A 25,657-nucleotide genomic window follows, 5' to 3' on the forward strand; every position below is an offset into this window, starting at 1 on the left:
CAGAGTTCAAGTCGTATATTTTTAAAAATAAAAGGTTTAAATGTTCAGTATCTAGCAGTGTAACATAACTTTTTGCAAGTACTGATATGAATAATTTATTAATTCACATTTTACAGCCCACAATGAACTATCTGTCCCACTCCATCAATTAAAAAGGACCATTCAACTTAAAATCCTTCCACCTGTGAAAAAAAAAAAGATGCATCACACATTCTCACAGTCTCTTCACTCGTTCCTCAGTTTCTCTCCACGAGAGTTAGCATTATAATTGTTTAAAATCTTGTCTGATTTGTACTTCTGGTCTCCCATTCCCGTGTTGGCAAAATAGCACCCAGCCACCAGCCCTCCATCTGTCCCACTCTTGAATACAAGTTCAGTAGTTCACGTTGGCCGAATTTGTTCCCGTCCACGAACTGGACCAACTGAATGTCCTGCTCGGGAGCCTCACCGAGCTCAGTCTCTTACGGTTCCCACGCTACAACAGAGCAGATCAGTCCTGCCCCTTTTAAACACCTCCCCGGGCTGGCGCGTTCAGTGAAAGGCATAGAGCAGGAGGAGAATGGTGCAGATGCCGATCACTGTGCCAAGGATGAGAGAGTCCCGTCTCTTCCGCAGGTTGATTCGCTGGATGAGATTGTTGATGGTTGGGAAACGGTCTAAGAAAGTCAAAAGTTAAGGAAGATCACAAATAATTCAATTCCTCTCTTGTCCTACATCTTGGAATCCTTCTTTAAGAAAACTGGAAATAAATAAAGCTCTATTAATATCTGCCTTTTAAGGATCTAAATCCACTACACAGAAGAAGAAGAAGCTTTTACAAGTGATTGGTGCACAGAGGAGCACCGGGATTTGATAACTAAAGAAATGACTCATGAAGTAATTCTATCCCAAATGTAAAGATGTAAAACATCTTACAGTGGATAGCAGGCATGGCTAAAACAATTTGACTGTCAATGTCATGCACAAATACGAAAAGTGTGAAATTTTTATTTTCTCAGGGCCACTCACAAACACAAAGATGGGGCTTAAAAGGCAAGTCCTTAGAGTCAAGACAACTGTAGTTAGTCAATAGCTTGGAGTTGGTCTGGAGACTTTAATGTCAACATTATAAAGAAGCAGAATGCTAACATAAATAAGCAATGTGGCTTAATGAAGCACTGATGGAATAACTTTGATGATTTCTGAAGGACTTTTTGAAGGATCAGCAATGATTTCATACCAGCAAACCTACTTTCTTCTATTTGGTTCTCACACACACACACATAGAACCATGCACATACGCGGCATAGAGGATACTGGCCAGTGTGTTGACCCTGCTCTGTATGGATTTCAGCATGCCCCTTTGGGAGGTCATGTTCTCCTTGGTCGCCATGGCAATACTAAAGAGATTGAGAGAGAAATGAGTTCAGAAGTGGCAATATACCGCATGTGGTTGCAGTCTTAGAACAAGGGAGTCCACATAGGAATCAAAATTCAATTCCACCGAGGGATGTTTCTGGAGATGGGAGGTGGGGCCCTTTTACGCTAAAATTAAGAACGTCTTATCATCTAAAGTCAAGAGATCAACTTTGTTATGTATTTAATCAATGTTAGTAGTTGCAACTGTCAGTCAAGTAAAACAGTGTGGGACTGTGAAACAGGTTTCTTAAAATCCTCCTGTGCAATGATTGAAAACATGTATTAAAACTGTACATGTCTCTAGAGAGGTCATTGCTACAGGGGAGGGAATCGTTCTGGGATGAAACATTCAGTCATCCCATCACGTTCTCCTTCAGCTTTGTGCGGGTGCCTAAAGTATATGTACGAGTCTCCTAGGCTTGTAGAAGGAAGGTATAGAATTGCTGTTATATTGTACCTCTCTTAATGTCAAACCTGGGCCTCAGCAACTTTCAGTGCAGGAAAGTGCAGCTGGTTACTTGGCAGGAAAAGTTTCAGGCTCTGTGTTTACCTTCTGTGGCATCTGTTACACACAATAATCAATAGAAGCTGCTGAGCCCACTTCTGAGCCCTTCACAGTGGGGGAGCATTTGAGTTAAAGAAATCCAATCAACAAAGTAAAAATAATGACTTAAGTACAGTGTTAATATGCTCAAAAAACAGCTGGTACAACAGTTTTTTTCATCACTGCAAGTTGCATTATGCAACTCTTGAACTGCAGGGTGACAACCAGTCAGCAGTGGCCACAGGGGACAAACTCCACCCATCCCAGAGTGACAGAACCCCATAGGAGGCAGGTGAAAACAAGGCAAATGAAATCACGGTTGTTTACTCTTTTGGCTGGTGATGTTGATGAGCAGCAGGCCTAGAGAGAATGTTGTGTGTGTGTGTGTGTGTGTGTGTGTGTGTGTGTGTGTGTGTGCGCGCGGTGGGTGGGGTGTGTGGGTGAGGTCATGGCATCTCCTGACAGCCCGCAGTCTTGGCCTGAAGCAATGTTTTGGGGATCATGTTCTCCTCAGTCAGGGAGAAGCACTTTGCTGACTCCAGCAACCTCGACAAACCTTTATCTCAATGTTAACCAGCTCATGAGAATCAGAGCTGGAGGATACAGATTCCCCTTCACGCACGCACACACACTGGATGTGACCAGTCAGTGATCGCTGTTTAAATGTGACCTGCAGGAGTGGGCTTAAGTTAAGTAACCTGTCAAGTTGTAGTTTTATTCATATTTCCCAAAATCATAAATTATAGATCTGTGGCACAAAACATGACCTTTAAAAGCAAAAAACAGAAAGAAGGGGTTTTTTTTAAGTTATTCTGTATGACAGCACAAGTGGATTGCTTTATGATACGCAACACAGAGAAATTGAAATTAGGGTCAGAGTCGTCTCAGAGGTTACCCCAGGAAGAGGGCACACCATAAATATTAATGGTGAACTGAAAAGATGACTGGTTGCTTTTCTTTTTAAGATCAGCCAACAAAGCAAAAACAGGTAGCAAATCCAAAGGAATATATGAATATATGATACCATTTTATTTACCATTTAGCTCTGATCTAAGATGTACCCAAATCTGTACGGTAACATAAATCATAATGTGGAAATTACACACCTTGAAAAGTAGCTAGTTAACATACAGCATTGTGAAAAACTGGCATGTCAACCAACACTGAACTGAACTCTGCCTATCACATGTCTCTGCTTCACTAATGAGAAAAAAGAAAGACAACAGTGAGGTTGGTTAAAAATGTGGGCACAAGCTCAGACAGGGCCTGTGGAAATCAAGCTAAGGGTGAAAAATGACCAATTAAAGGATGAAAACAAGGGAGACAAAGAGATCAGAGACAAACTGCAGAAATCAGACTGCTGTTGAAGCGACCCGAGGGTAAGCACAGTTTACAAGATGCAAGGCCTGGAACTGAAAAAGGGCATGGGCAGGAGAGGACCAGGGGAGGAAGAGGAGAGAAAAGGAGGGAGGGTAAATCCTGGAAGGAGGGAGGGTAAATGCTGGAAGGCAACATATCTGTCATTTGGGCTAAAGGGAGAGAAAAGGAGTAGGGAGTTGTGAGAGGTGGAGGATATCTAAAAATCAATGAAGTGGGAGGAGTGCGTTACAGTAGTGTTCGTTTTACGCACAGATGATAATACGTGACCAGCACTTCCAACGCTCTGATGTGCATCACCTCCAAGTCTTAAGAAGCACTAGAATAAGACACATCTATTGATTGAGCAAGAAAGAAACTGGTTTTGTGCGTTGCTGATGTCCGGCTGATTCAAAGGTTGGGTGCTATAGAAGTGTGTGGATGCAGTCAGCATCTACGGTCAGGCGTTTTATCCTGACTGCAACAATAAAACATTATGAATGTGTTGCAGCTCTGATTGGCAATTCCAGCTGTCAAGCCAGTCGTTCCCATAACAACAGCTGCTGATCCTCAAGGCTCGTATTGTGTAGTACAGTAGTATGTAGAGACTTTTGTCATGCCAAACTGACACAAAAACACGGTTTCTTGAAAATTAATTTTAAATATTCATGACCACTGGCCATGATGTAACACTATATTATGATTAAATTGTCCAGGAGTCACCTGTGTTTCTATGAAAGGAACATTGAGTTCATTATTAAAGTAAAACTTTCAGAAGTAGAGTGGAATAAAAACTTCCAAAAACTGCACACTTTTTTGCTTTGTTTTTCACATGACAAAGGCTGAGATGGCAAAAGAGTACTGAGGTACCTGTAGGACACCTCTAAAGGACGTGTCCTACAGAGACAGAGAGCATCGTTTGATATAGGTGGGTCTAACAGCTTATTTTATTGTCTTATACTGTAGCTCTAAAATGGTTGGCAGGAGACTTTCTTCTGCAGGCGTGTGGCCTATGCTCAACAGGACCTTTTAGATTGGACGTATCCAGGAAATGCTCATGTCCAATTTTGCACACATACTGAGGGTTTTGAGTCGGGCTCAGCACGTAGATACAACAATGGAGAATGGGGGGTGGTAACTGTCACCTATGCAAATATACGTCCTCTCATATGCCCGAGACAGAAAGCAGGTCTTACCTTATTGTGTCATCCATCAGTCGGTCTGAACTATAAACAAGGAGGGGGAGATGGGGGCAGGGAGGGAAAGAGAACAAGAGGTTAGTTATTGACATATTGACATTGGCAGTGTAGCAAAAAACAAATGAGTGGGCAGCAGTTATCAGTATCCGTTACAGATTGGCAGTGATCAATATAGAATTCTAATTTGGTGACACTGAGCTGGACAAAGAATTTAATTTAATTTTTATGTGTGAGGCTGGATTTTCTATATCGAGACTGATATAACCAACCAGCCAGGCGGAACACATCAAAACGTCATTTAGCTCTTCACACTAGCATCAGCGTGGTCACCTCGTTGTGTGTCTGTTCTCGCTTCTGTGTTGTTTATGTCCTTTTCTTATGCTAATTGGCACAAACAACAGAAAGTCGTATATGTGTCATGCAAATCAATGAGGAATATATGCCATCGGTCACATAACACACTCATACGGATATATTTAATCTGCTAATCTGTAGTAAATTTAGGGATAAGTACAAGAACAAAATAGCAATACTGTTTAATAATTTGTTTAGTGCATCTTCTCCTCGTGGATGATTCCCACAATGACAGGGAGTCAGGACTAAGTAGACCCAGAGAGGATTGTACCTCAGGGATCTTGAAGCTTAATCCTCTGCACAGTCACATTAAAGTGGGAGTGTCAAATGCTCGCTTTTGTCCTACAGAGAATACCGGTCAGGCACGCACACATCTCTTTTGTTGTAACACCCGTTTTGTGTCTCAGGTTGCTCATAAACAACAATGATCTCAGCAGTTTACTCCCTAATTGGAATCAGTTTGGATAATGTTCCAGAGATCTAAAGGACACCAAACAAGCAAAACTGCAGGGATTGTATTTCATAGCTCAACATCCATTCAACAACTGATTGTTGTTGCTCGATATGTGGTTTCTGGTAGGCTCAAAGCATGCTCAACTTTCAAACAATGAGAAATGTTAAGGGAGTGGATTGGGACAAGCTGTGTGAGGATGTGCCACCTTATCCCCTGACCACTTTTTAAGGATTTTTCTGATTGGATACAGTTTTCAAAGTAAAGCCAAAACTATCCTTTTAATGAAACCAGTATTACACATTGGTGATTGGATATACAGCATTACATGGTATTGGAAAGGCACATTCCAGAACAAGAGAAACAACAGTCCTTTTTCACATCAGATATTTGGACATTTTTCCTACTGTGACATGTCAAAACACTAAATGTTAGTAAGGTCCAAGCCCAGTGTCTTAAATTGATGCTAATCTAATACACCTGCTCTAAGTATGTACGTTCATATATTCTGAACTTGTTTTTACTTTGGCCTTGAAATGGCGCCATGTTGCTTTTAATCTCATAATCTAAAATAAAAGTATTGTTTTTTCATTCATTTTACTATGAGGTAAACTAAGGTGGATGAGTGTGTAGGTATCCTTGGGTTGACCTCAAATCATGAGGCTCTGCATGTGCACAAGCATTGCTGGCCAGTATGTTTGCAGAGCAAAGTTTTTTTCTTTGATCTAACAGATGCTGGGCTTGCTGGATTAAATTTATCAAAAAGGTATTGAATTTGAGGAGGACAATAATCTCAAAACAAAAGCCTGTGGATTATTACTAAAGGAGCACTGCAAAGCTCAAAAAGCAAACAGCTAAAAACAAGCTTTGACCAAGGCAGACTGAAAATGATGTATTAGAACTACAACACTAAGTAATACTATCAAGCGGTTCTAACTAAATTTGATTGTGGGACCTTGTCCAGGTCACTTATGTGGGCAAATATTGACCAACTGATCCTTCAGAGGACAAACCACCTTCTGGGTTATATATGTTGATTGAATCACTTTGAGACTGGTCCTGCTAATGACCCGTAATATGTCAGGGCCAAAAAGGTTTGACCTCAACCAGTAAATGTGAATGAGTTTAACTGCTGCAGTCCCAATCTTTACCTCATCTCTACCTCATTACTCCAATCTATATGCATGTTGACTTATGTGAAGGCCCCGTATATATTCATTGAACTGTCTGATTTCTTCCTGCAGTCTACATTTACTTTAATTTTAGTTCCTGAAGGGTTACAGGAAAGGTAGGTGGGACTGCCATGACAAAAGAATGATTACAAGTGTGAAGGAGCTGTACATATACCACAAAAATATATCACAAAATTGCTGCCCATGACACTCTGCAACCGCCGCACAGTCACAGAGTGGGCTTGACTGCCTTCTGTTCTTGGATTGTAGCTCCACACACTAGCACCAAACTGTTATTTGGCAGTAGTTTGTAAAATCAAATCTGTTGTCTTTGTCACACTGAAACAGAATCAGCTGGCACAAAATTCAGAATGGTGGCTGGCAGGCAGGTTCAGCACGAATGGATTGTGGGAGCAGGGTGGTTGCAGCAAAGGATACGAGTAGCTGACGCAAAGCACAGTGGGAGCTGGACCGAGCAGCCTTACAGATCAGCAACGCCCTTTATTTTTCAGTCTTAAAAATGAGAAAGATCCCACAAACTCGTTATGCTGACTTCATCACTGGCTTGAGGAGAATGTCCACACAGCCACATGACACTGTTCATAAGTGATGCTGGAAAAAAATATCACTGTGGACAGACAAATGACCGACAGAGAGAACTGATCATTTAACTGTCTGTCCACCGTGTTCAACTTGTAAATCATGAGCTGAACAGCAAAAGGAGAGTTGCTGTGAGCTGAGGTGAGCCTTGGTTCAAGGAGTTTTTATATGCAGAAATGAGATGGGGCAAAAGATTTATGCTTTGTCCCCCCCCCCCCCATCATCACCAAGCTGTGGTGGTGAGGTTGATTGTGCCATCACATTCATGTGTATGTAATTTCAGGTTTGAGTGGGTTCCTTCCGTTTCCCCTGGTCACTGGTGTTTTGCTGCAGCCGTTAAATCGCTCATTTGCTCCAAGCTAATTGCCTTTCCCAATGTGATGAATCAACCCGTCCTGGCCGCATGCTCCCATGCTCCCACTTCCCATTCATTCACACATAGACACAGAAATGGAAAGACTGCTTACTACTCACACAATGTGTAACTCAGCAGAGTCAAAATCCACTGCTATTCACCCAGCACACCTTGCATATTGTAAGATTCACAAAGATGATCTTTATAATAACTCTGCCATTCATCAACCTTTGATGCAAATTTATATATGAAACCCTGCACAAAAACAACGGCCTTGACCTTAGAGATGCAAAAAAGTGTCATGGTGGCAAAACCCAGGATTTTGGTAAATGCTAGGAATCTGCAGTAACTAAGGACTAACAGCTTGATTCGACCGGTCGATGCTGCGTCACATGCTGGCTGCGATGCGGCCGCCGGCGATGATCACGGCCTTTCTAGACAATGCTGGTGATTCCACCAGACATGCTGCAGCGCGTTTCAGAAGCATCCCAGAAACGCCTCTCAATTTTGCTCCATTGAAAATACACACTGAGTCTATTTTTGACAGAAGTTGCGTCAAGCTGCACAGAGAACGACAGAAGTCAGACACAGGAACGGCACAGGGGATCCAGTGGTAAAAGCACAAACATTGAGATAAATGACCTAACCAACACAATCTGAGCAAGTCAACAAAATACGCTCTGCTTCTGAAAGCTTGGTGTGTAAGAAGCCAAATCAGCTGGTCCTCCACCTTGTGAATGGACAGCAGAGAAAAAGCTTAGGTGACGTAGAGCATTTTTCTGCTCAGAGAAGAACACTGTTTAACTCGGAGGCCCCTAGCACCCAGAGAACAACCAGCACATGCCAGTGAGCAGCACTTCAATCTTCCATCTATCCATTTTTCTCAATCTTTTTTCACTACAAAGTGGCAACAAATGGTACACAATCTTAATCTTGATAATGTCTTCACAGGAAAATGCATTTGTGATAGATCATAATGGAGTGATAAATATGAGTTAGTCTGTGAAGATGACTGGTGCACTTGACAAAACCTGTGTTGTTTAAGTGCTTGGGTTCATTTTCTAGCAGCTCATCTTGATAACCTGCTAGGAGTAAATCACAGAAACAAGCTGACCCAAAATGCCTCGGACACTTTCATATTCTTGTGGGTAAACCTCTGACTGAACCTCTAAACTTTTTGAGCTGACTCTGAACTCCCTCTGGATCCCTCTGGTAAGCCAGAGAGAGCGGGGTGGGACTTTACCCCGAAACCTCCAAGCTCTCCTCTGCTGATTACATTAGCATATCAGGGAACTGGCAGCTCAGATCGAACTTCTTAAGGTGGGCAATGGGCCAGGCTAAAAGCAGGGGTCTCAAACTTGGGGACAAGGAGAGACAGAGAAAGAAAGAAAAAGAGTAAGAATGAGAAATAGGCTGCGGCATGTGGGAGCTGTGGCAGGTAATAATTTGTTTAAATGCAAGGAAAAAACTGCACTCACAAACATACCTATACTTCATGAGCTTTGCCAATTGTGTCTTTTTTCATCCCCAGCATTACTTCATTATGCACCATACTTTAGTAATACAGTTTCAAATGACACTTTTTTTTATTACAATATAGGACATTTTGTTACAAAAGAGACCTTGCAGAAAGTGAGGCAGATTGGAAAAGTGGGGAGAGTTATATTGGCCATCAAGGTCCTGGAAGTAAAAGTCCAAATTACTTTTCCCATAAATATCTTCTGTTACTGGCCGTTTGAGCTTTTCAATCATTTGAATGGGCAATAAACTGCTCTGGTTTAATCACAGCTCCTAGACTGAAAAAGTTCAAAAAAGGTACAAGAAGACTGCATACGTAACAACTTTAAGTCAACCACGACGCCTGAGTACTGCAGGGATAAAGATTCATCTGCCACCAAATTTTTGTTTGTAGCACTCACTTGGGGGGAAAAAACGCATTTTCAATTGATTGTTCTTTGAAATCTATGTTGGCTTAGTTGAGCAACTGTGATGTTCTTCATGACTGCAATTAAGAAGTATTCACAAGATGCTTGACTCAGCTTCTCCAGGACGGGCAGGCATCTTTTCTGCTGGTAAGTGCTGATGTGGATCATGGGTACTACAGTGATTCATGTCCTGATTTGATCGATGTGTCACAGTTCACACCAACACCACTGCTGTGTCAAACAAAAAAAAAAAAAATCCTGTGTTGGACAGGAAGTCCTTATCAGAGTGACCACTACCATTAGAGCTGTTCCAACATGAACTTTTAATGGACCTGCCCCTCCCTCCCTCTAGTTTATTCATGAACACTGACCTTTATGGCAGAGAGAGAGATGGAAAAGCCGATATAGAAGGATGGAGAAGGAGAAAGGGATGAGCACAACTCGCAGACAGCTAGAGAAATATCAACAGTATTTATTGTAGCTCTAATAACTAAAGAGCATAAAGTTAAAGGTGCATGGATGGGCAGCAGCTGCCGTCTGGCAAAATCACTGTTCTGTGTTTTGAACAGGCTCCCGGCGAGCTCCCATCCTACCCGCCTGAACACCACAGGCTGCTGCTGTCCACCCAGGCTCATCTCATCACATAATGTGCAGGCAGATCTGACTGACATGGAACTACAAAATGTTGACCACTACCAACAAAAACTTGAGAGACCATCTTAAAAATTAAACTAGGCATGTCTGTCTCATTACATGCTGTTGAGGATAAATGCAGGCTGGAAAGGCCTCCGCCCACAGCAGTCATTTGTAGATTAATTGGAAAGGACTTTATTTTTTTTTTGTTGGAAAGTGATTAGTCTTAGCTGATTTGTTTGGCAATGTTGGGACCATCACTTGCCAATACATTATGGACTCAAACACACACACATACACACACAAACAAACATTATGCTATGCCTCCTACATTGTTCATTTATACCGATCATGCATTACAATATCTACCCTAAAGTCTTTGTAGAGACAGAACATTTTAATCCTCATGCAGGCTCACTGGCCTCAGGTATAAAGCCAACTCCACAGACAGCTGTTTAAAGCATATAATATCTCAAAAATCACATAAGCGAATTTAAGGGGCACGTCATTATTCATAAAGCAGTCTTTTGACAGAGAGAGAGGATCACAGGCTGTGTGAGGAAGAGCAGTTTAACTTGAATCTCTCCTCTTTATCGAGTAGCCGTGCTATGCCCTCACTGAGACCATTGCTCTCGCCACTAACACATTTTAGCCCTCTTCTCTTAGGGCCCACTTTCCTGTTTTATGGCTCTAATAGGATCAATCAAGCGTAACTTGATGCTCATCTCCAATCTCCTCTTTCTCCTTCCATCTTTGTCAAAGGTCCGGGGAAGCCGTCTAATATGGGCTGTGGTTTAATAGGATAATTTCATTATCAATATCCTGATCAATTGTGCTGGATTGGCGTAACAGCTTGATTGCTGGAAATGCAATTGGTTGCAACAAGCCAAAGGAGGTTCAGAAGAATGTATCTAGCAAATCCTGCTCTCATTTCATATTTCTAAGATTATTTTATCATCAGTATTAAGTTTGGCTATTTAGAGTCCAGTCTGAATAGATAAAGAAAGGAAGTCAGGGGGTCTTATCTTAGAATTTCCTGAAAAAACACATTATCTCCAATAAAATTCTTCCTTTCCTTGCTCAAGCCAGAATATAAAACACAGCAGGTATGAGTAACTGTAAGCAATTTTTCAGGGCCACTCCCTTAGAGACAGTACAGGAAGAATGATTCTCTCTCTGCTTCAGTACATGAAGCCATTAAAGCGTTCACTTGGGTAATAGTGGCATCGTATCACAATGCAACTTTTACACAATGTTGTAGAATCTGTGATTATACTCACAGAACGCTAGCGCAATTAATGTTCATTAATAAATTCACTTAAGAATGAGTTATGTGATGCAACATGAGGATAGGCAAGTTTACAATGATATTGGCGAGGAATAACAGTCAGGCAGATGGGATCAGATCATCCCTCTGTTTGACAGTAGACAAGCAAACAAAGTACCTCTCCAGTGTCACCTCTAAAGGCACTTGACAAAACGGCTAATAGCTGTTTTGTCAAGTGCAGTAAGAACTGTGCATCCCCCCAAACGTCTTACAGTTTGGGGGACATCCCGCTGCTTTAACAGAGATCTGTCAGGTGACAACTGTCCAGCAATCCTTCATGGATCATTGAGTTGAAATTAACATGGCCACCAAATCCCCCATCCCATGTAAATACATTTTCGATTACCTTCAACATAAGTTATATCTACCCCTCAGCAAATGAACAACTCGATGAAGCTCAGATTTCAGTTTTGTCACCATATGTCACAGATCCAGTGATGTTGATGTCCATGTTACTGCCACAAAGCACAGCAGCTGTTATAGAAACAGGGCCAAAAGTGGACTAAAGTAGTACTTAACAGGGTTTTTCTATAAGTCACACTTCATTCAGCTGGAAACCCTAAACCCATAAATTTGCTGAGTCAGGGGAATTTTTAAGTAATTTAAAAATGCAGGTCAGTACCTCCTTGCACGTACAGCACTAGAAATTTGGCCAGAGTTTCTAGAACAATCCAAAATCACATTAGTTTTAATGAAAGACCTTTGAATTTAAATAAACTGCAGGGTTATTTCATGAGGCTGCATTTTACTTAAAATGTGTTCATGTTGTTGAGTTCAGCCACTCTATAAACTCCGTTTCATTTCATAAATTAAGAGATAAACCATTGGGCGTGCCATGTCAGAGTTGGTAGAGCCTGTTTTCAAATGAATTAAGAGGCCTTGATGGGGAATAATTGCGACATTATTCCTTTGAGAGGTTGAAACAGGAAACAAACATTTAGCCAAAGAGACTCAATCAGACTCCTTTGTGTTTATCAGCTGAGTCCAAATCATCAGATGGGATCCTCGAGCCCGGGCGATGTCAAAAGCTCTTCTGTGGTTTAGTCTTTGTGGTTTGTTTGAGCGTGAGTGTGTGCCCTGCTGACATCCAATTTTACTTTCCACACAGGATGCTTCTCACACCTCTTACACCCAGGCACATGCACACAGATTTCACAAACTTTACGACCTCATGCTGTTCTGCAGTGCTTGAGAGTCAGCCAAATGATGGTAGGACACTAATGAGGTTGCTGGCAGATTACGATTTGACCTACTGTGTCAGTATGAAAAGTCTGCCGAACTTTTACAGCTTTGAGTTGCAGTTATGCAAAAGTTAGCAAAGCTTGTTTTATGACTTTGCTTACTCGGCATCATGAGGCAAGAGAATAAAGTGTAATTTCCCCCTAAGAACTAAATCTAAATCTGTCACTGCCGATATTTTCTTCAAGAGGTCATTAAATGAAGCACAAAAGGTTACATCTACATTTTTCTCTATCCCGAATTATACGACAAACTCTAGATTAATGAATGTAATATCTTAAAAAAGAGGTTTCCCATTTGCTCCAGAGTAAAAGCATGAAGAAATAAAGTGGCAAGGGGTGCCAGAGCTTAACAAGCAAACATTAGTGACCAATGTTATTCCAAATGGCTGTGCTGCACTCTCAACATGACTTATCCCAGCCTTGATTTATGGAAAGCTGAGGCTGCTGCTTCGCCAGGAAAGGCTGCACAGCTCTGGAAAAATGGTAGCTATGTTTTACTTTGAATTGTTGGGATTGATATCCCAAAACTAATACATATCCTTAAAAATTCTGCTGAGTGGATTAAAAGGTTGTATTTTTGATTACTTCAAGTTCTGCAAATGTGGCAAAGGAGGGCAATCGGGACTTACTTCCTCAGGTGCTCATGCTCCTTCAGAAACAGCTCCGTTCTTCTGTTGTTGACCCCAGAGCCACTCTTGTATGTCCTGCAGATACATTGGTGAAAATAACACTGTCACTTTGAAAGCACAAATTAAAGAAAGTTATGTAACAATATTTTGCCTGATGTGACACAATATTCAAAAACAGTGAGAGAGTTCTCAGCCTTCAGGCTAAGACGAGGTTATCATATCTGAGCCAAAAACATAAAAAAGACCCAAACCTCACACCTACACCTACAATACCATGAAATAAAGTCTTGTGTCAAGGATCCTAACAGACCAAGCTGACAGTTTACAGACAGCCTGACCACTGACGACATGCATGCCTGCAGTAAGCATGGAACTAACGATTCTTGTCTTTTTTCCCCTTTATGTATTCAGAGTTTCACTGACAGCAATGCTCTCTTTTTCAGTAAAGCCATAATCACATTGACACAGTTACACATGCTGGGGTTAAGGGCATCTCTTGAGGGAGCGGCACTAGTGAACTGTTTTTAGTGGTGAAATCTGTTGTATTCACAGACGCCACTAATGAGTCTATTCATACCAGTGGGCAGATAAAAAAAAAATATGTGAATGGCCACCCATTTAGTGAAGTTTTTCTTTTCCTAATCCACACATCTGTCAGTCTTTGGCGACTTCAAAGCACTTGTGTGGACAGTCTATGGCAGGCATGTCAAACTGATTCCATAAAGGGCCGTGTGGCTGCAGGTTTTTGTTCCAACCAAGGAGGAGCACACCAGGCCAACCAATCAACATCAAGGGATCACTTAGTTATCAGCTGAAGACTGAGATCAGCTGATTAATTGATTCCAGCCAGGTGTGCTCCTCCTTGGTTGGAACGAAAACCTGCAGCCACACGGCCCTTTATGGAATCAGTTTGACATGCCTGGTCTATGGTCAAGATGTGAAGGTCTTACATGTCCTACTGGTGTCTCACAAAGGCTACTTCTTCTTTTACCATTCCTTGCGCTATTTAATCTGAACCGGTGACGATAATTGCTGGCGTAACTGTTTGCCAATCTTTATCTAATAGCAGTCGGCGCCAATACCACTGCATTTCCTGTACCTGCTTTACAGTAAAAGCCTTCTTGTGGTTCACCAGTGGAAAGCTTTTAATGTGAAGCATAGAGCAGCAGCAGGAAATATTCGCTTTACATTAGCCGTGACTTAACACAGCACCAGTACGGTTGTAGTGGAGCAGATCAGAAAACTGGCTGTTGGTTGGTTGGTTGGTTGACAGTAAGAGCAGGCTGGCAGGAGTGGAACAAACCATCTTATGTTGCGCAGGAGCTTTTACCACGCTGGAAGCTTAACAAAGAAACCTTTCAAAAATTGGGCTTTATCTCCAGTTACCTGCATGACCACGTATGTCGAGTCAGTTTACTGCAACAACACAACTTAGGACAGAGATGGTCATCTTGTTCCCAAGCAGAGCCATACATAGCAAACTAGCCTGGTTCTCACTGCTGTGAAGCCAGGAATGGAAATGCCTAAAATCACAGCTCAGCATGCCACAACACATCTAAAAATGCCATACAGGGCAATGGGGAAGGTCCAAAGAAGCTGCTCGGCCTGGCCTCCACCTCCTGTACTACACGGACAACGGTTCAGAGTGGCTGGGTGGGAGTCTAGAAAGGTTAATAAACTATTGATTTTGTTCACTATGGTTTAGAATCCTTATACTACTCTATGCATTATCGATATGCAAAACCACTGATTCCATCCACATAATGACAGCACCATGCAGTCTCAGGTTTCTAAAGGAGCAGAAATGGTTTGCTCCATCACTGAGCTATCTGGCAGCAAAGCAGTCAAAGTTAATGGGTGGGTTGTTACATCACATCTATTCTCTTTTGCTTAATGCAACTCGAGCTATCAGCACCCCTGAGCAGCTGACTCCCAGTGCTCTCCTGGGCTTCTGGTCATTTAAGACAGCCCGACCCTCCCTCCTGTTGGGTGACGACGAGATAAAGAGCAGGGGCGGGGGGGGTAAGAGGAGCATGAGAGTATGCAGACACACACACTCACACACAAACACCCAACCCAACCCAGCCAAGAACAGATGTGCCTACTTCATCACCAGCGCGCCTTCCGAAGCCGCTGAATGGGAATACAGTGGCTGCCTTGAGCCGGAGTTGGCCGCTCCCCCCCTCCCGCCCCTTCTCAGCAGAGCTGATGCCTTTGTGGGGCTAGAATTGCCTGTACTGACAGCCAGCTTCATCACTCCAGCAAGGCTTTTTAAAAGGGCACCAATGTAAATCACAGGCTAGCTGTCATTTTGTTTGCTGACATTTAGAGTCAAAGCAGGAGCAGAGGTAGCGCTCTGTCTGAGCTCAGCTCTCCATTTTACTGTTATGAACGGTGCAGCTGTATGTGTCTGTGTGTGTGTGTGTGTGTGTGTGTGTGTGTGAAAATATATATTTTTCTGACAGAGTCTGCAAGCACACTGAAAGATATTGACAGTGTTTGATAAAATGTGTTGCTCATTTAGGTGCTTGCAGTGCAAACAACAGGGATACATGGAAAAATTGCAGACATACAGTGAACAGTGAACAGCATCCTGGTCAAGTTTACACCATGTACAAGATCTCTACTGCCCTCTACCTGACAAAAGGCAGAAAAGGCTCAGCTGCAACTAAAATGTCCATCAATGGATTAGTAACATGGTGAAATCTTACAAATTTCAGCGCAAACTGAACTTAACATATTGCTTTTCCAAACACAACTTCATACATTCAAAAGTTGTAAAACAATTATTATTATATATTATTATTATGTATTTGTTTATTTATTTATTTTTACATCATTATGATTCAAGTTCTAGACTTTGTTTTATAAAATGACAAAATAAAATACACGATGAAGTCAAATTATTGGGCCCCTGCTTCTTGGGGAAAATATTTCTCAGTGTGAATAAAACATTGATTAGGGATGCACGATAACTGTTTTTTAAAACCGATACCGATAACCGATAACTTTCAGCTCCTAAAGGCCGATACCGATAACCGATAACCGATAACACACACATATACCTAACATCATGACATCAATACCACAAACAAAACCAAAAACAGTTTTGACTCTTTAAATGAAGAGATATTTATTTTTCCAATGAAAAACTATTGGTAAGCCTCTCAAACATGTTCTTAAAGCTATCAAACAGACCTATTTGATATCTCACATCAATTTAAATAAGGTGCATTACTTACTGATATAAAAAATAAAGGCCCCTTGAAATGATGCAAATACATGCATCAGGATTACAAACTGAAAAAGTGTATTCCAGAAGTTTACAAAAAATAAATATACATAGAAAATTAATGCACTGGCACAAGTTAGACTCAAACATTTCTATTTAAACAAACTGAAAAAGTGCATTCCTCAATGACAACAAAAATAATGCACAGTGCATACTGTACTAACAGAAGTTAGAAGACGGCACTCTTAAATACTCAATTCTGATTGGTCAATCACGAAAATTCAGCGGTGTTCCTAACAGTTAGACTAAAGGGGTAATCCCTTAATGTACCAAGCTCAATAAGAAATCGCCAGCTGATTTGAGTGGCATAATATGGAGCATTTTCCGTACATTATTTTTAATTTGTTTGGAGAGGACCAAATACTTGGCTGGAGAATGATGTCCCCAGCAAAAAAGGTGAGACAAGTAAAGAACAACGCTGGACACGCTGGAGGAGCGATATTAAGACACAAAAGAGCGCAGAGATGCGCACAGTGAGAGGCGGTTGCTACGCAACGTACGTGTCTGCGCAGTGAGAGCGGTGACAGGCAAGAGTAGACTCATTTTAAATCAATAAAGTATGTTTTAATCACTATTTTGTGTCACACTATTGAATGCTTTAGTAGTAAGCCGTGTTCTAAGCGGGATAACGTATAATGAGCAGTTTCCTACGGAGAAGCATCGCGTCGGGCTTCTATGTCATCCTGAAGGAAGATACATGATCCCTTACTTAGACTTATCTATGTAAACAAACTGATGAAGGGCAGTCCATAGTAAGTCAAGCACCATCATGTCCATGATTAAATCTTCAATAACCTTAGCCCGTGGGTCATCCTTGGCAAATTTCTTGGACTTTTCGAAAGACTCGCCGCCGCGCAAGTCCCGGTGGCTTCTTTGCGGCTGCCAAAGTTAATCTTAGCAGGCCGGCTGTCCTCATACGCTTTCCAAACTCCGTCAAAGCGGTGGTTATGTTTCAGGTGACTGATCAGGTATTAAAGCTCGTGCAATTTCTTGCTCCTAGTGGAACTCGCTTGGAACATTTGTTACGAATAACCAGTGAACAATCATCTTCGGAAACTTTGAAGAAGTCTGAACTCTGTTTTCATAAGCACGCTGTGCCGCATGCTTACATTCCCCCGTTCCCTCGTTTGCCAGTCGTTCTTTTGGCCTATTTAAGTTCATGTTTCTATTTTTTTTGTGTAACATGTGAAAAAATACTGCGAATATTAATTCAAGTCAGCAACTAGCAAAATTATGACCGAGTTAACGAGTTGTTTTCTGGCATGAGGGGGTATTCTTGATTTTTCCCAGTGAGAAGGAGTTTTTCTGATTATGCCAACGTCACTTGAACGCAGCATTCACTGCAGGCCATTCGGGTCTCATAGTGGGAGCGAGGCACTGCCGTGCTGACAAAAACATATGTTATCGGGGCTATTCATGATGATATTGGACTTATCGGAATGACGTCATAATTTCTTGTTATCGGCCCGAAAATTATCGTGCATCCCTACAAACGATGATTTTAGTATCTCAGAATGATATAATTAGAAATGACCATCACAGTGACATCACACAGTAGCATCACACTGTGACATCACACACTGTGACATCACAGTGACATCAGAGATCACACAGTGACATCACACAGTGACATCACACAGTGACATCACACTGTGACATCACACACTGTGACATCACACACTGACATCACACTGTGACATCACATCACACGGTGACATCACACAGTGACATCACAGTGACATCACACACTGACATCACACACGGTGACATCACACACGGTGACATCACACACTGTGACAGCTGGCCAAAACAACAACAAATGGCTGCGCGTCCATGAGTAAACGGCAACTGGTGGTGTTCTTGTGGACAATGTTCATCGATGACAACAGAGGAGGAATGCCTCTGTTGCTCAGAGTGGGACTTGCGGCCAGGTGATACGCGTTTGTTGTTGTTTGGCCAGCTGTTCCTCTCTCTGCCTCCGCATCCTCCTTTCAACAGGCTCCTCGTCCATGTACTCCGGCTCAAAACGGTAAGGACGTCCATCGTAAACAAAGTCATCGTCCACCACCTCAGAGTCGGAAAAATATTCATCCATTTTGTGAAAAATAACAGTCGCAAACTACAGCTAAACTAGCCGACCGCCGCAGAGTTACATGTTTACTTCACTGCGCAGTGAGAGTGGTGACAGGCAAGAGTAGACTCATTTTAAATCAATAAAATATGTTTTAATCACTATTTTGTGTCACACTATTGAATGCTTTAGTAATGAGCCGTGTTCTAAGCGGGATAACGCATAGTGAGCAGTTTCCTATGGAGAAGCGTTGCTAACGTCACTTGAACGCAGCATTCACTGCAGGCCATTCGGGTCTCATAGTGGGAGTGAGGCACTGCCGTGCTGACAAAAACACATGTCCATGATTAAATCTTCAATAACCTTAGCCCGTGGGTCATCCTTGGCAAATTTCTTGGACTTTTCGAAAGACTCGCCGCCGCGCAAGTCCCGGTGGCTTCTTTGCGGCTGCCAAAGTTAATCTTAGCAGGCCGGCCGTCCTCATACGCTTTCCAAACTCCGTCAAAGCGGTGGTTATGTTTCAGGTGACTGATCAGGTATTAAAGCTCGTGCAATTTCTCGCTCCTAGTGGAACTCGCTTGGAACATTTGTTACGAATAACCAGCGAACAATCATCTTCGGAAACTTTGAAGAAGTCTGAACTCTGTTTTCATAAGCACGCTGTGCCGCATGCTTACATTCCCCCGTTCCCTCGTTTGCCAGTCGTTCTTTTGGCCTATTTAAGTTCATGTTTCTATTTTTTTTGTGTAACATGTGAAAAAATACTGCGAATATTAATTCAAGTCAGCAACTAGCAAAATTATGACCGAGTTAACGAGTTGTTTTCTGGCATGAGGGGGTATTCTTGATTTTTCCCAGTGAGAAGGAGTTTTTCTGATTATGCCAACGTCACTTGAACGCAGCATTCACTGCAGGCCATTCGGGTCTCATAGTGGGAGCGAGGCACTGCCGTGCTGACAAAAACATATGTTATCGGGGCTATTCATGATGATATTGGACTTATCGGAATGACGTCATAATTTCTTGTTATCGGCCCGAAAATTATCGTGCATCCCTACAAACGATGATTTTAGTATCTCAGAATGATATAATTAGAAATGACCATCACAGTGACATCACACAGTAGCATCACACTGTGACATCACACACTGTGACATCACAGTGACATCAGAGATCACACAGTGACATCACACAGTGACATCAAACAGTGACATCACACAGTGACATCAGTGACGTCACGCTGTGACATCACACACTGTGACATGACACACTGACATCACACTACACGGTGACATCACACAGTGACATCAAAGTGACATCACACACTGACATCACACACGGTGACATCACACACGGTGACATCACACACTGTGACATCACACACTGTGACAGCTGGCCAAAACAACAACAAATGGCTGCGCGTCCATGAGTAAACGGCAACTGGTGGTGTTCTTGTGGACAATGTTCATCGATGACAACAGAGGAGGAATGCCTCTGTTGCTCAGAGTGGGACTTGCGGCCAGGTGATACGCGTTTGTTGTTGTTTGGCCAGCTGTTCCTCTCTCTGCCTCCGCATCCTCCTTTCAACAGGCTCCTCGTCCATGTACTCCGGCTCAAAACGGTAAGGACGTCCATCGTAAACAAAGTCATCGTCCACCACCTCAGAGTCGGAAAAATATTCATCCATTTTGTGAAAAATAACAGTCGCAAACTACAGCTAAACTAGCCGACCGCCGCAGAGTTACGTGTTTACTTCACTGCGCAGTGAGAGCGGTGACAGGCAAGAGTAGACTCATTTTAAATCAATAAAATATGTTTTAATCACTATTTTGTGTCACACTATTGAATGCTTTAGTAATGAGCCGTGTTCTAAGCGGGATAACGCATAGTGAGCAGTTTCCTATGGAGAAGCGTTGCTAACGTCACTTGAACGCAGCATTCACTGCAGGCCATTCGGGTCTCATAGTGGGAGTGAGGCACTGCCGTGCTGACAAAAACACATATGTCGGACTTATCGGAATGACATCATAATTTCCTGTTATCGGCCCGATAACTATCGGCCCATTAATTATCGTGCATCCCTAACGTTGATCATTGATTTCTCATTGCGGTGTGGCCTAGCAGCCGCAGCTGTAATTCCTCTACCTGTAAGCTTAGACAGTTCCCTCATTAGCAGGCCCTTGGCACATTAGTCATCGTTAGGCTGAACACTGGCTCAACAACACTGGCTCATTTCTATGCATTGGATTCACAGCACTGAGCCTATTAGTAGGGTCAGTGTCACCCCTCAGCTACATTATTTAATGAGAAGATGGAGTGAACTGTTGCGTGTGGTGCTGACCTCATGGGATGTTACAAAGTGAGTAGATATACATTTAAATTTGATTGCTTATGTGCAGCTGCGACTACAAATTCATTCATTAGATAATAATGGCTTGGTGGTGCGTCAATACAAGTCGTTCTAAAATAGGCTAACTTCATGTACGCATAAAGGCTGAGGGGAGAATTGGTGTGTTCCTCCTTGACTCTGTCTAGAAATTAACGTACATATAATAATCATATGGATAACAGCAGCAGCAGCATCAACATTACTACTACTATATCAACTATCCATGCATGTCTCTGTATGTGTACACACTCTGGGAGCATGCTTATGGATTTAGCAATAATGTTTAACATTCTGATTCAATACACAGGTGACTTAAAAAGCTACATTGTGAGCTCAGTGTGTATGGTCTGATATCTAAGTTAAAGTAAGTTAAGTTAAATCACACTGCCGTAAACTGTGAGCTGCACAGCTTATCAGCATCTGTGTCATGAGCTCTGGCGCATTTCTAGTATTAAGTACTAGGAAGCAAGCACTTTTGCAAAAACACGAAGGCGGCCTGTACAGCTGTTGATAGCCTGTTATACTATCCCCCAAATCCAATGTATACAAGTTAGTCTATGAATACAATGATATAACATTTTATTTGTAAAAACCAATGACAATACAAGAAATCACACTATTTAGTAATATGAGGAATGACAGACTCAACTGGAGAAGTTGAAGTGACCGTGAGGCCTTGGAACATGTATGACTGTGTGAGGCGTCCACAGACAATCTGCATACTTATTGGATGGAGGGGGATCAATATGAATCCTGCAGTGCTTACCATATGCTCACTGCTGCCTCACAGATCAATAAGCCATTACAACAACAAAAAAAAAAGGACAAGTCATAGTCTGGGGGATCCTCCGCCTCATTTCAATACACTCACAACTGAGCCAATCTGAGGAGAGGACACACTTTCTCAATACAAGGCCAAAGAGGCCATGAATCTCCTCAGGTTTTAATGGGCAACATTTTTCAAGAGCATGCCAAGTGGAAGTCAAGGTTCAACTATCCCTCCAAAGAATAAGGTCTACAACATGGAACCAATGTGAATAATGCTCTGCAGTTTTTATGCCTCCATAGCCACTAGGATCACACACCAGCAATTCATCATATGACAGTATTATTTGTTCTGTTTGCAGTACCATGTACAGTTTTATATGAGCGGGACAGTACAAGATTATGTGCTGTCTCTGACCAGCCATTTATCAATACTTCTGAACATTGGAATGCCCCTGCAGTCTGAATATAAACTACAGAAAACCATATTCCCATAACTGTGAACACATGCTGGTATTATTCGCTGCATGGCCAAATTAATGGTGGGGTGGGGTGGCGTGACTGGGTACTCACTCTATGTCTTTTCTGACAGACCCTAGCAGGTCTTCCCTTTCCCGGATGGCCAAGAAGTTGCCTTTGGTTTTGTGGAATTCATGTGTGTAATCCTGTGTGGCAAATGAACAAAAGAGAAAATGAAGAAGGGTTGGAGGAAGAACAAACAGTAAACACCAAGAGGACAAAATGGAAACACTGAGTTCATTTACAGAATACTTTTACCACGCTGGTATTTTACAGAAAACTAAAAATTTAAACCAAAATACACAAAGAGTGTAGAAAATAGATGAGGATTGAGAAGAATAAGAGGGCAAACCTGTAGAATGTCTCTGTGTCTCTGAAGTGTGTGCATGAGTGCAGCATTGAGAGAAGCTGTGCCCGGAGTGTTGGTGTACTCCGCCATCTTGTCATTCACTGCAGTCAGCTAACAGAGAGATGGAAAATGAATGGATGAGCAGATGGACGGAAAACACATCAGGGACACCAGGAGATCAGCAGATGAGTTGAAGACCCCACTGCCGCTCACGACTTATCTCTCTTGTATTCCTGTCATTAACTTTAGAAACAATACTGTACAGTTCAATTCTACTCTTTCGTTATGGCCTCATGCTGTTTGCGGATGCTGCCTTTGGACTGCTCCAGGAGAAATGAAAAAAGTATTGTAAATCTTAAATGTCTGAGTTGAGCTGAATCAAATACATTTAAGCATTCTATGGTCCAATGCACACCATGTGGAGAAGTGGAACCTGCAATCTGCTCTTTCCTTGACGAAAGACAAGAGCAACGGCATAAATCGAGTGCTGTTCTTATTATGGTCTTTTTGCTGGCTTTTTTCACGAGCCACTGGCCCATGTGAATTTACTTACTTTGGCCAGCAGCTGTTCAATCTCCACTGACATGGTGTCAAACATCCGGTCCTGGGTGGAATTGTTAAGCAGCGGGGTGGTGTCTGACCTTGAGGAGGAGAAACAAACAATGGAGAACAATTAGACTGCTACTTTTGTCGATGCGGCAAAAGAAAATCTTTTAGAGGTTTTGAGTGAAGAATCATTTATATACAGATGCATGTTTCTAGTTAAATTAATTTCAGAAAATCAAATTTCAGAAATCAAAACTTAAAGGTGTTCTTACAGCCACAAGTTGTGGTTTAATTACCCAAAGAAACAAAGGCGTACTGCTAGTGTTATAATAATAAGACATCTATAGGGAAGTTCCCTTCCTTCCTTCCTAGCATATCACAGCTAGTGAACAACATTCTTGGAGCTGGTATAAATTGAATGTGTAGGTCAGAAACACTTCCTTCCTGCAGGCAACACTTTCCTGTGCTTGCAAGCCTCCACCCATAACCCAGGCCCTCTGAACACTACATCTTAAGCAACGTTTGCTCATTCATGATCCTTAAGATTGTTAAATGAACATTGGGGTCACTTCCATTGTGTGATTTTGATTAGTAGCCATTTTTCTTATTCTCACTAAAATAAGGACACGTCCTACAATAGACTACTTGATTCAAAATGCAACAATATTCAGTTTTCAATCAAATATGACAAAGAACAGCAGCAAATCCCTGTATCTGAGCAGCTGCAATCAGAAAAATTTTGGCATTTTGCTTGACAATTTTTATTAAATGATTACTCGACTATCCAAATAGTCATATTAATTTTCTGTTAATTGGCTAATTGATTGATCAACTCAATGTTTCAGCTCTAAAATTACTACTTTAACCATGACATCAAGGGAGCTCACCCTATCAATCCCAATGAAATCAAATGTGCTCTTGCCTTGATTTAGCAGTAGCAGTGGAGGCAGTTAACTGTGTAGTCTCCAGTCAAAATACATTTGTCTTACTAGTTGTAAAACTCCCACGACCTGTAAGACTGAGAATTTTTACTGACTTTAGGAAAGAGATCAGAAAACGTGACCGTACGTGTCTCCTCGACGTCCATCCCTGGAGCTGCTGTAGCTGGTGCACAGTTTACTGAAGGAGACCAACTTCAAGTCCAGTTCATTCTCCAACTGTCTGGCCTGCTTTCGCAGATCTGTAACACAGGTGCGCACACACAGAGACAAAACATTGTAACACGTAACAACGGCTCATTTTATTTTATTGCCAAAAAAACTGACAACGTTATTATTACATCAACGCTAATTATACTGTACCATTCGGGTATGCTGAGCGAACTTGCTACACATTACATCGACCGCGGGAAAGAATGAAGAAAACGGTTTCTCCCAATTACCATTTACTGAGTGTAAAAGCTGACACAGCGGGTACTCAGTGTGGCTGGTTGATAAACCTTTCAGAGTAGCGACTCAGCTTTAGCAGCTTAAGGAATAACGTTAAATTAGTTGCATGGCGATGTGTTAGCTAGCTAATCGATGTAGACGCGTATGTGTTAAACCCGTGATTGTATGAGCCAAACAAGCCGACAGTGACACTGAAAAATGAACTGACATTATGAATAGTGTTATAGATGTTACTGCAAACACTGCTTGTTATAAAATCGAGTCAAATTTAACTCCCTTACCTTCCCAGTAGTTGCTGCTTCCTACTCCTGCCATCTTTGTTGTTCTGGGACGTCACCAACTTCCGGGATGTGTCACGTGTCAGTAGAAGACGTCTACTTACGAACCAAAAATACAGCGACTTTTTGTCGCCCTCAGCTGAGCCTGTCAGGCAGAACACCACCAAGGATCCACACTTACCTGCTCCAATTATATAAACAGCGCCACCTAGAGGCCACTCGGGAAGCCCACAATATGTACAAACAACAACATTTATGTTTAGTTTGTTTTCAACTCTATTGATTCTGAAAAAAAATCTTGAACATGTAGTTACACAACATATGTATCTATACATGTGTTTTTGTCCTGAACAACAACTAAAATAAATGTTAAAGGTTAATTATGTTAATATTAAATCATATAACTATCAGTAAATATTACAATCATTCTTGTATATTTTCATACTAATATTTCTTTGTATGTGTGACTTAGCACACACACACCATTGCCCACTTGGTCCAATAAACAACATAATTTCTTTCATGAATGTTGACAAATAACAGGATGTTGCAATGTTTCAAGCGGACATAACCATTTGTATGAAATATTGCAGTTTCTTTCTCATTCAATCATCTAGAAAGAAATACACAAACACAAACAGTCCAATACAAAGATAGTGGATGGGTCTTTTCCTCTACTTTATGTTACTGCTATAGCAGTCATATTTCTGTATATCCCTGCCAATGAAGGTAAAAGTGAAAATGCAAGAAAAAGGCAGTATTGCGACTAACATATGTTTGGCGTTTAACTACATATGTGCTACATTCCTGCAGCCTCAAACACGGTGAGCAGCTCTTTAACTGACATTACACACACAACAAGAAAAAAGGGTAAAG

General features: G+C 41.8%; 1 protein-coding gene across 1 annotated transcript; it reads right to left on the reverse strand.

The window, feature by feature from the left end:
* Nucleotides 1-24,833, reverse strand: gosr1 (golgi SNAP receptor complex member 1). Its single transcript, XM_041941106.1, has 9 exons — nt 24,785-24,833; nt 24,184-24,295; nt 23,123-23,210; nt 22,573-22,680; nt 22,275-22,366; nt 13,185-13,259; nt 4,495-4,524; nt 1,297-1,379; nt 1-656 (listed from the first exon to the last, which is right to left on the reverse strand). The coding sequence occupies exons 1-9, from the start codon at nt 24,816-24,818 to the stop codon at nt 532-534; spliced, it is 747 nt and encodes a 248-aa protein (XP_041797040.1). The 5' UTR covers nt 24,819-24,833; the 3' UTR covers nt 1-531.
* Nucleotides 24,834-25,657: the final 824 nt, after the last annotated feature.

This window comes from Chelmon rostratus, chromosome 7 (genome assembly GCF_017976325.1).
Source record: "Chelmon rostratus isolate fCheRos1 chromosome 7, fCheRos1.pri, whole genome shotgun sequence".
NCBI classification, from domain to species: domain Eukaryota; kingdom Metazoa; phylum Chordata; class Actinopteri; order Chaetodontiformes; family Chaetodontidae; genus Chelmon; species Chelmon rostratus.

What these genes read in the sequence shown, in the direction of transcription:
- gosr1 (XM_041941106.1), bottom strand. Translation starts at nt 24,818, where the DNA reads ATGGCAGGAGTAGGAAGCAGCAACTACTGGGAAG. An exon ending in AAGCAGCAACTACTGGGAAG is followed by an intron (nt 24,296 to 24,784) that starts GTAAGGGAGTTA and finishes CCTGTGTTACAG; the next exon opens with ATCTGCGAAAGCAGGCCAGA. An exon ending in CTGATGGATGACACAATAAG is followed by an intron (nt 1,380 to 4,494) that starts GTAAGACCTGCT and finishes CAATCTCTTTAG; the next exon opens with TATTGCCATGGCGACCAAGG.